Genomic DNA, 11,890 nt, shown 5'->3' with positions numbered 1-11,890 from the left:
AATGCATTCAGGGGCTGTTTGGTTCGCAATGCGGATAGAAATTGAAATAGGTTGGTATCGAAATTAAAATAGTTAAATTTTTAAAATATTAGATTTATATATAAATTTAGATTCGAAATTGAATTTAAAATAAAAATTTGAATATTCAGAAGAGCGTAGAGATTAAGTTTTAGATAAATTAAACTATTTAAATTCGAAAATCAAAATTAGAATGGCACTGCTCCCAATCAAACGATAGGAATGAGAGTTGTTGCAGGAGTTTAGTTCTACATTGGTTATGAGTCAAGAGTAATTCTGACTGATATAGTTGGACTCTATTCCCTCTCTTGAGACGTCTTTTGGATCTTAGTCCAAAGAGACAAAATTGTGAGGCTCAAAACGACCTGTTCAGTAAAAAACTACGGAATCATCGGGCTAGAGGAAGAGATCCTCCAATAGACAGAGCTTCTCTTGACTGGGGGGCTATTATTGTGGGGGGAGGGTGTTTAGTCCCACATCAATTGTAAGTCAAATGTAACTCTAGTTTATATGGTTGGGCTCTACTCCTTCTCTTGAGGTGCCTTTTAGGCCCAGCCTAAAGAGACAGAATCGTGAGGCCTAAAGCAATCCATTCAGCAGAAAACTATGGGATCATCGGAGGATCGTATAGCCAAAGCAAACAATACCTCACAAAGGGTCAATGTTTCTCAAGCCATCCAAACCAAGAGAAGGTTCGAGAGAATTACATGTTCATGCATCAATTTTTTTTAATTTATTGTTGGAAATTAATTGTAGTCCAACCATCCAAGGTTTATGAACCCTATGATCTCTACTTACGGCTCTAGTGATGCCCATATATTTTTATTTACTAATCTGCATATGGTTTCCCTTTCTAGGATCCATCCCCCGGACTTCATATGGACTTGAGATGAGGTGCAAAGGAATGAGTTCATATCCTCTCCAAACTATAGTTGGACTCAAGAGAGCCGGTCAATCACAGGTGCATGTTTATGGCATGATAGAGGTCACTCGATCATGACAATTGTTGTGGATTTGTATCTGGACCTCGGTTGCAACATTTTCGACTTTGGCTGAGCTATGGAAGATGGGTGCCCATCAGATATGCGCATATACGACAGAGATGAAGATCGCTGGACATATCCCATCAGCGGAGATTCTCAACCCCTCGGCCTTGGATGATCCATTTGCCTGAAACCAATGTGCACTCCACTGTCTCCACGACCTCGACCTTGGACGATCTACTATAGCTCATCCATGCTCGAGCTATGTTCTCCACCGACAGATCCGTCTCTTCCTCTCCTAAATTGAGAAAGTTTAGATAGAATGAAATTCCTCCACAATCGAGTCTCTCGTAAAAAAAAAATATCTCATCCGAATCAATTTGCACGACAAATCCGAAAGATTATCAGAATTTCGAGACAGAAACGACTCCAATTTCTCCTTTATAAATAAAAGGGCTTTGGGACCCTTAAAGTAAGTTCTCCAATCCCCATTCTTTCCTTCCATTATTTTTCATCTCCTAATTTGAGCGTCGGAGGGTCTTCATAGGAGAACACTTTGGAGAACTTTTTACAGATATTCGGATGAAGCTCCAGCAGCAATTTCTTCCTTGGCCATCTCCATCTCGGCAACCGAACTTAGGTGGAGAGATCAGGAGCAACAACAATCATACCATACAAGATGGCTATAATTAGCACACTAGTCCTCTCCATTCCAATCTAAAGGAGAGGATCCTGACTCGAAGAATAGCCCCACACCCGTTAGAATAGGACTTATCTAGTCTTATGTACTCATGTCAATTGTTTGTGCTAAAGTTTAAATTGGGGAGGTTGCCTACAAAGCAACTGCTTACTCATATGCGACTTTATCTTTTTACTTGCAGAATTGTGATTTGTGTCCTTCCAACTCTTAAGGATTGTTCCCATGTTATTATTTCCTGCATTTTTGCTAAAGAATTTGGCAGCCTCTATGCAATTTGTGCCAATTACAATTTTGCTTCGATGACTTGCCGGCACTAATCCATTTTATGGAGGATGCTTTGGTGTGTCAGGAGCAAAAGGTGATTGTGCCGTATCTTGCATGGTTGCTACGGTAGAATCGTAATGATTGCATTTTTAAAATGAATATAATAGACCTATGCAGCTAATTAGGCGTGCCACTGACTTATCAAATTCAGTGACTTCGTTCAGGCACTGGGGTAGTTCTCCTCCTCCTGTTAATTATTCTTCATCTATTCTAGTTTCATGGCTACCTCCTCTCTTAAGGGTTGTTAAGGTTAACTTTGATGATTCGGTCATATCTCAAAAGGCAGCGGCAGGATATCTCATTCGAGATCATCAAGGTAGATTGATCCAAGCTGGTAGTAAGCTTCTTTTGCATTCATCTGTGCCATTTGCAGAGTTAATTGCTGCCTGGCTTGGGCTTAGTGTGGCAGTGCACAAATACCACTTTTCTCATGTCATATTGGAAGGGGACTCTGAAACTGTGGTTTCTTGGCTTAATTCTCCATCTAAATATTCTATCAATCATATACCTTTTATACAAGCTATATTTCAGTAGAAGCAATCTCTCTCATCTTTTGGTGTCATGCATATATTTCAGGAAGCTAATTAGATTGCTGACCACATGGCTCATATGGCGCTTGATGGTGATTTTTACTATAATTCCCCTGCAAATTTGGACTTACACAGGAAAATACTCTTATCTGCAGATGCTTCTAATGTTCGGTACATTAGACATTTATATCACGGGTCATGCTTACAGAGGTTATGTCTCGAGCAGTGGTGGCTTTTACTATAATTCTGGTTGCTTCTTGATGACCGTTACATGCCAATGTTGTTATATGTGTTCTGCCTTTTTGCTGTTCAAGGCCCTAGGGAAGATGCAAATTTCCTTCTTCTTATTTCATTATCAGCTGATAGATCTATTCACAGGTCTTGGTATGAAATCATTGCCAAAATTTTTTCAGTTATGTATCTTAACATGGGGCTTTAATGTTCCACTTATTGGCTGCTCCGGTTCTCATCTCATATCTCTCATTTATATTTCTCAGAGTTACAGCTTTATTCTTCTGTTATTTCTTCCGATGATAATTCTATATTCTACAGGACTATATGATCTTTACACCCGTTATGGTAATCCCTCTGTTTATATAACCTCTTGGTGCTGCATTCGTTTGCATTTACCCAGATATTATGCTCTACATATTTTTGGGTTGCTGCCTACTGGGCTTGTACTGGTTCCTTTTGGATGTTCTTCTTATTTTGTACAAGTTATATGTATAGTGTAAGCTTGAGTCTCTTCATGTACCTATATACATTCAGTGCTTTGGTGGTCTCGTTGTAATATTTTAGACTCGGGTCTTGTATTACCTGAAAAATAAAAAATAAAAGTTCAGTCCTGTGACTTTACACCTTGGAACGGTCGTCAACTCTAGTTGGTCCACCATATCATAGACCTCCCAATTCAATAGCTTAAACAAAGAATTTAATCATACTGCCAATAGCGTATTTGTTTGATACATGCTGATATATGCTTAATATCTATTTACTAAACAAAAAAAAATTCATCAGTATGAATAAATTAATACAGAAAGTAATGATGTTATTAACAACTAAATTTACTTATTACATGTTAATATTAATGAAAAATATTTTTTTATGAATATTGTATCCTGCCAATATTTCGGACAGGTTATTAGGATGTACTAATATTTTATTAATTTTGATATATTTTATCATCATGAAAAAAATGATCTCATTGGATTATATTTAGATATCCATAGATCCAATACTTTTTATTTTTTATTGTAAATATGTTGAATACTGATCTTATTATTTTATTATATTGATAAATACGTATATTATTAGAATCCGATATAATGATAGTATATCATAATATTAAAATAAATTTTAGAAAATAATAGGCTCTCATATTTGTTATATTCTATTATATTTTTGTTATTTTTTCTATTATATCTATACTATATTGTACTCTAGAGCAGTTAGAAAAAGAGAAAAAAAAAAAAACAGCGTGCTATAGATCGTGTAGATACTAGCCAATGGTACCTGCAATTAGGGATGCATACGATTAGCGGGCTATCAATATCCCAATTTTTGCTTTCTAGATCTTAAACAATCTCCATCTCTCTTCCTTATTCTAATCCATGCGTAACATCCAAGGAAATTAGACCTGCAATCAGGGATGCATGTGACAAGGGGTGAGCATAGTCCGATTTGGACCGATTTCATGCTCAAATTTAAACCAAATCAATTCTAAATGGTTTGGCATTTTTAAAAATCAAATTGGACTAATAAAAAATTGAAATCAAACCAAATCAATATGTTTTAAATGGTCTGATTTGATTTATTTTTTCAGGTTTTTTTTAATGTTTCATGAAGACTTGTTTTTTTTCACATAAAAGTACTATCAAGAGGATTTATCAAGTAAAATAATTTAAATTGACATAAGATATTGTCACTCAATAAAATAAAATTTTTAAATAAATTTTATTATTAAAGATTAAGATAAAAATTCTTAACGCATTGCAATAAAAATAAATAATTCAGTAAGCCAATCATTTAGAATTTAAGATTAATCAATACAAAATCAAATTGATAAATAACATTATAAATCTAGAATAATTTTTTAATATATTAATACTTCAATATAAATAATATTTTAATCAAAATGTCGTCATTTTATCAAAATCGGTTCGATCTAATTTAAGAATAATTTTATTTATCGATAAATTTAAATCAATTTAAATTTATTTTTTATATATTAAAAATTAATCAAAATAAATTAAAATAAAATTTTAAATTAAATTAAATCTATAATTTGATTCAATTTTATTAATTTAATCGATTCAGATTCAATTTTTACTCATCCCTGTATGTGACCACTGAGCCATCGATATTCCAAATTTTGCTTTCTAGATCTAAACCATCTCCATCTCTCTTCTTTATTGCAGGTGCACTGGTCACGTTAAAATGTGGCGGGCTATCGATGAGCGAGGGGAAGACGGACACCATCGGTCAGTCCTTGCTCGAGGCCAATTTCCTCTCTCGCAGGTAAGCGTGATGGATAGGCTTAGCTGCCAAGGTATTTTTTTTTTTCCCTCCTTAACAACACGCATTACCATATATTTAATACTTTTCGCTTCTTACAATAGGCGCCATGATGTATTTAAAATGCCTTCTAACTAATAAATTATCTCTGGCTCCCTGTACACTAACTTTAAGGTGGCTGCTGAATAGACAAAAGCACCATTATAATCTCTTCTTCTCTGGATGTATTTTAATCAACTCTACTTGATGATCGCAATCATTTTTTTTTTAATTTTCATATGCATATATATGTAGATCGAGCACTGATCTCTTATGATGTACATGTGGCACTGCAAGATAGATGGATCGATGGATGGTGTCTATCATAAGATGGACAATCACGCACAAGCATAAATCGTGGATGTATGATATGTACATTATTTAATGTCATCTATTCTGTAATAGACACCATCCATGGATGCATCGATCCTACGGTGCGGTATATGTATTGTAGGGGATCGGCACTCCTATGAGTTCAAGTTATATCTTTCATGAGAAAGAATAATTGGTCTTCTTTTATAATGCTAACGTTGGATCATGCTTTATGCAATTTTCAATGAGTATATTGTGGATGGAAGAGAGAAGTTTATTATACTTTATAAGTTATACAAAATACGATCTAATAGTTGATATTGTGAAAAAAAATTTGCTATTCTTTCATGCAAAAGATACAATCTGAATCCTATACATGTAAAAGTCTGCATGGAACGAGTTTCCTATCTACAACCTAATCGTTATGCTTGGAGCATCCAACAAATGCTAGATTATTGGAGCAACAGATAAGAATATTTTTTGATTCTGATAATTGAAATAAAAAAGAATAATACGTCAACTCTAAGATCAGATTTAATATACAAATAGTGAATCATGAGGTTGTTAAAGCGTCACCTTATTTTTTTTGTTATTAAAAAAAAAAAAAATGATCTGATAGCAATGTCTTCTGATATCAAAATTTATTTTCATCGAAGAATATTCAATTTGAATGATTTTTACCCTATAACTAATTCATCCGAGTCATAAAACTCTACCGCAAGTACTTAAAGTAACCGATTCTCTTCATCGAATCGAGGGGATTTCTCTTTTCCGTATAAGTATTGTCACTTTGATGCCAGTCGGACCACCAAATAGACTAGATAGCATTTTTGTACGATGGATCAGGACACAGGATATCCACTCCCTCATTTAATCATTGCGCACGCATTTCAAACCCGGATCCAGATATTTCGAACCAGCGTAGCAACCTTTTTGGCGTGACCACAAGCGTCATCCTTATTTAGCCTAGCCTAGCATTGATATTCTGAGGAGATAGCTGAATTATTATTATTATTATTTTAGTTCACAAACTTGAGTGGCGTCTACGACTGATTTATTTGTTCAGACTTCAGATTTACTTGGATAACTGGTCAGGTGGAGTTATACCAGAATGGCCTTAACGAGGAGAAACGTGAGCGGGGAGGTGGAGTAAATTAACCATGGGCTGGGACAAGCTATCTTACCTCGGAACTATTATGTATGAACTATTATAAACAAGTGTAATTAGTATTTACAATTCTTACATTGTCCTACAATGAATTTATCGCAGTTGATTTCGCCCAAAATTGGTCGACTAAGATTGATAAAATTCCTACTTGTCTGTGATAAAAATACACCACACTAGGCCTAAAAGAGCAGTTAATTAAAGCTGCTAGGGTTTAAATATGAGACCTATTGTGGTTTGGACGAAAGTAGCGTGCAAGCACATGGTGATTGCTGTCACACACATGTATCAGACAGGAACTTTAGATCGCATGGTATCCTTTTTTTTTTTCTTCTGGTAAAACGAGCATTGTATTACTGAAGAAGATCATATTGAACAAAATGACCGCTGAGAGGAAAAAAAAAAACAGAAGACATATACAATGTAACATTAAACAAAGTTAACTTTACAGTAGATATAAGATACAAAGAAGAAGAAGCATGAGCGTAGAATCCCAAGTAGCCTGCTGGTGAAACCTCATTAGTATAACATGAAAAGCATCCAAATAGAACCAATAATCCTACAGATCTGAAATCTAATATCTGCAATGGTATCTTGAGGCCGCATCAGTAAACGAAGGACGGCCATGTGACTTGGGCATCTTTTTTATCCCTCGGGTGCAGATCAGCATGCCTAGAGACCTTCCAAATTAATTAATTCGAATCCTGATGCATTCGTCAAAGTAGTACAACATACATACGGAAATAAATCCGGTCGACATGGGAAATATCCTACCCTTATCTGTCCTCATGATAGAGCAGGATGAGTAGAATTAAAGAGAATAGGTTGGATGGAATATGTTGCAATCAAGGTTAGATGGCTTGGATAATTGGATCAGTCTCCGTTTCTTCTTTTGACTCACAACCGATACGAGATTAAAAGTGCCCTCCCCCTGCAACAGTTGCCCCCAGTCAAGAGAGACTTTGTATGCTAGGGGTGGATCCTCTTCTAGCATCATTTTGTTAATGTCAAGGGTTGGATGGCTCGAATGGTTGCATCGGTCTTCGCTCCCACATACGTGAGATATTGTTCGCTTGGGTTTAGCCGTCTCAGGTTTTAGTGGGTCCTGTGGCTACAATAGGTCACCTATAGCTATAATGAGCCGCATTGACGGCTACGGTGGATCTTGACCATTTCAAGTCTTATGATTTTATCTTTTGAAAAGTAACTTACGAGGGAGAGAAAATTTAATTTTATACAAGTTAGAGTTTTTCTCGACTCACGAGATTAAAAATGCCCTCCTACAACAGAGCGGATTGGATAAAAACTACAAAATCAAAATTTTCTTTCGTTGAAGGGGAGATTTATATATTCTGGTTCAGAGTAGGTTTTAGCATAAGCTTTATCTACTCTAGATCCGCTGCAGATCGGGCGTCCTGAAGAGAGGGATAAAATTGCTTCCCCTACTGGTAGCTTTTCTAACCAGTCATAACCTGCGAGCGATTGTCCGAAAAGCTTCCATCATTTTCAGAGCGTAGCCATGCATGCTGCACACCAATCATTGAATGGCCAACCAATGGTCGGTAGCTAGCTGTAATCTCTTATGGCTAGTAGAATTTTCACTTGAAACTGTTTGCAGTCTTTTGAGAAGACCTCTCAGCTTTCTGTGCTAAGACAATTGTCCAAGGAACTTAACTAGTTATCACATATAATCAAGGATAAAAGAAGGCCCTTCTGATCTGGAACCTGCCTGAGATCGCATCGAACAAGGAGCAGTGAACCGGCCAATGCACGCACTCACTTCCCTGATCAGAAGACAGACACAATTTTCTTGAAAAAAATAAATAGTCGATCCGTATGCAGCCACTTGCCCTCTCTTTATTAAGCAATGGCCCGTCCAAAGCCCGAACACCGACCTCTATGTGAAAGTCTTATGATAATGGTATAGTATCGTTATCCACGACGAGGATAGCGGAGTTTGTGACAGCATCTGGACCAAGACGAGACCAACCGCCGAGAATCCTGCTAGAGCTCGGTATAAGTAATAATGCTCAGATCGGGACTTTCCCAGTCTCATATCTCTATTTTTTGCTTTGCTTTGCTTTGCTTTGTAGTAGAAGAGTACTCAGGGTAACGAGGAAGATGGTTGGCTTTAAGAGCTTCGTAGCGCGTCTTATATTTGCAGTGTTCTTTCTAGCCTCTCTCCCTTCGCCAACCAACGGCTCGGTTGACACCGGCAGGCTACGACCGCTCCCCTGGATGCGACCTGAGTACATCGTCGCAGTAGAGGGTGTTGTCTACTGCAAGTGCCAACTCCCAGGCTATCTCGAGTCTCTAAATGCTTCCCCTCTTCCTGGTTTGTTCTTAATTACTAAAAAAATTTGCTTTGAATATAGCCCATCTAAAACAATAAATTTTTCCCTTTTAATTAACTAAAAAGATCATCTTTAGGCAATGAGCTGCAAAAGTAAATGTAATCATCTGTAAATACCCCAAACCTCCTAGAACTTGTTGATGACATGATTTGGATTAATTCGATGGAGAGGCTTGACCAACTTAATTAGTAAGGAGACACCTTCGAAATCAGTACCATAGTTAAACCATTCATACGTAATACATGTATCATATTTGTAGCAACGGCAGAAAAATTATTTGTGTCTCAAAGTATTATTCCCCCCCAAAAAATAAACAAAAATACACTAGGTATATTTCAATATCTTTATATGTACGAGTATAAAACTTCTCTATGATTTGCATTCACTTTTCTATGTTCTCTCCAATTTCTTTTGGTTACAGGTGCGGTGGCCAAGTTGCTGTGCTACAATGGCAAGCAGAGGGTATCGACGAGGGGAATTACGGATGTTAGAGGATATTTTCTGATCCGAACAACCAACGTGTCAAGCTCTATGATCCCTACCTGCAGGCTTTTCCTGGTTAAGTCGCCGTTGCCGGGCTGCGATGTGCCAGCACCAGGCAAATGGAGGGGATTTCCTCTCAGATTCGAGAGAAACATTACGGTGGGTTCCACTCAACAAGCCCTCTACACCGCAGGCTTATTTAAGGTGGGTCCGGCTACAGCTGCCTCGTGTCCCCACCACCCTTGATGTCCTGGTCTCTAAGCCTTTGAGATGTGTCCCACAGCTTAGTTTGCGAATTAGTGTCGTTGCATGAGTTCTTCTTTGTATGTGCTATGAACATTCTAGTCTAAGTTGTTGCTGCATTATTATGGGGACTAACAGCTAGCTCAGTTACCCTTAATCAACCTTTCTCTTGTTAATTATTGCAATATGTTCCTACGGTTCTGATTACCGTGCTGATGTTTTGATTATTTTAAACTTTTTATTGAGAATTATTGGCGTGAGCCAACACTATATATGGACCAGAACTACTAGCCTGACACAGGAATATGGGGCAAAAAGTTGGATAGCTGATTTACAACTTGTTCTACCATCATGTAATCTTTTAAAGTGAGATTTTTATCTTTATATTGCTCATTTTCAGCAATGGATCTAGCATCTTTGGTTGCCAAATAAAGGATGGGATTATTGGGATGACTTTGTTAGTGGAAAAATCTAAGCTATAACAATTTCGATAAGGGTCTAATAAGTGAAATGTGTACTTGTTAAAGTTCAATTCAAAATCTTAAGCTAGTAGGTGGAGAGGAGAGTCCGTAACCAATCCAATGTGTAGAGCCTGGAGATGGAACAGAAAAGGTCTCAATAGACAAGAAAAATATCTAGCTTTGATATATATTAGAGTCCAACCCAAAAACTTGACTAGTTGCTGAATGGGCTCATAACTATGTGGGACTAAGTAGTTTCCATTTATTCGACATAGGACTATTCCTTAAGAATTAGAATCCTCTCCCTTCCAAATGTTGGACTTGAGAGAGAACTAATATACCAATCACAGCCATTCATGTTTGGCACGATAATCATGATTGAGTGGGCTTAACATATATAAGGGCATCAATAGGCAAGAAGGACAATTGGCATTGATAATATATTGAGCTTTATAGGTAGAGGTCATGAGGTTCACGAACTTTCACAGCTGGACTAAATTAATTTTAAACGACTAGAACCTTGGATGCATGAACATATAACTCTCTCGGACCTTCTATATTAGTGAAATGATTTGAATTCAGAAGATGGTCAATGAATCGAGACAACCTTGAATGTATTGGGATGGCTATAAATTTAAGGAGATCATATGGGAAGGGCCACCATCCCACTCCAAAGCAATCCTTTCATCACAACTAGGTATTAAAATCCGTGCGATACATGAGGTAACAAAAAAAGAGGAGAGTATATGAAAAAAATTATATATTTTATTAAAGCTAAACAGAATAATAATTGAAACTAATAAATTGATCTAATATGAAAAATGATTAATAAATAATTTTTTTCTAATGATTTATATAAATTTTTTTATTAAATTGTAATAAATAATACTAAACACTTATAATGCTATTTGTCAAACATTCAGAATGTCACTTGTCCAAAGATCACCAATCTTATCCTTCCTATTAAATTATAATAAATCATGTTAAACACTCAGAATGCTATTTGTCAAAAACTCACCAACATGATCCTTTCTTTTATATATTATATTAGATATCAGATTAGATGATACCACAACCTCCCGATCCCATGCCTCCATGGGCATCAACATGCTCACAAACCAAAGTCATTTATCATTATAGCCTCTGATCTCTCCAAATATATCCCAAACCATCCACACCTAACAAAAAAGTCCAGCAAAACATCCAGGATGCCTTGTAGAGTCCACAATGGGGCTCTCATCCAATTCGAGAATGGTGGAAGAAGATGAGAATTAATCAGGGATCCTCACGGGTCGCTCAAGCACCTGCGTTGAAGGATTCCTTTGTCACTCCAGAAGATAGTGGTCCAAGTGCCCAACGGCCAATTAGAGGTATACATTCCCACCAACCAGGCAAGAAGATGTTTGCTACTTCACAAGCAGCAAGACTAAATCCTTTTATGTTAACATTTTCTTTTTTTGTAAGCAAGTCTTTATTTTTCTCGGTATACACACTTATCATTTTTTAATAGGATGCTATTATATATGTCGACCGAAGGTCTCTCCAAAAGAAAAGGGATCCTCTACGGTATTCAAAAAGTACCGCAGGATGCTGTGCATACTTTTAGACATCCATCAAAAAGTAAATGGTTATGTGATGTTTATCTAAACTATTCAAATACTTTTAAGGTTTATTCATCCTTATTTTCTTAGTATTTTGAACCTTATTTAACCACCCCCCTTCCTTTTTACTCTAAGCAAGACAGATAGGTGGTTTAATAAGGTT

The 11,890-nt window shown here is 36.6% G+C and overlaps 1 protein-coding gene across 1 annotated transcript; it reads left to right on the top strand.

Moving 5' to 3' along the window:
* Nucleotides 1-8,567: 8,567 nt before the first annotated feature.
* Nucleotides 8,568-9,982, top strand: LOC109506287 (non-classical arabinogalactan protein 31-like). Its single transcript, XM_019852946.3, has 2 exons — nt 8,568-8,920; nt 9,361-9,982. Exons 1-2 carry the CDS (start codon nt 8,707-8,709, stop codon nt 9,666-9,668), a joined length of 522 nt encoding a protein of 173 aa, XP_019708505.2. The 5' UTR covers nt 8,568-8,706; the 3' UTR covers nt 9,669-9,982.
* The last annotated feature ends 1,908 nt before the right edge of the window (nt 9,983-11,890 follow it).

The sequence above is a fragment of the Elaeis guineensis genome, chromosome 2 (assembly GCF_000442705.2).
Source record: "Elaeis guineensis isolate ETL-2024a chromosome 2, EG11, whole genome shotgun sequence".
NCBI classification, from domain to species: domain Eukaryota; kingdom Viridiplantae; phylum Streptophyta; class Magnoliopsida; order Arecales; family Arecaceae; genus Elaeis; species Elaeis guineensis.
The sequence above is the reverse complement of the archived record's forward strand: the minus strand, read 5'-3'. Positions and strand labels throughout refer to the sequence as shown.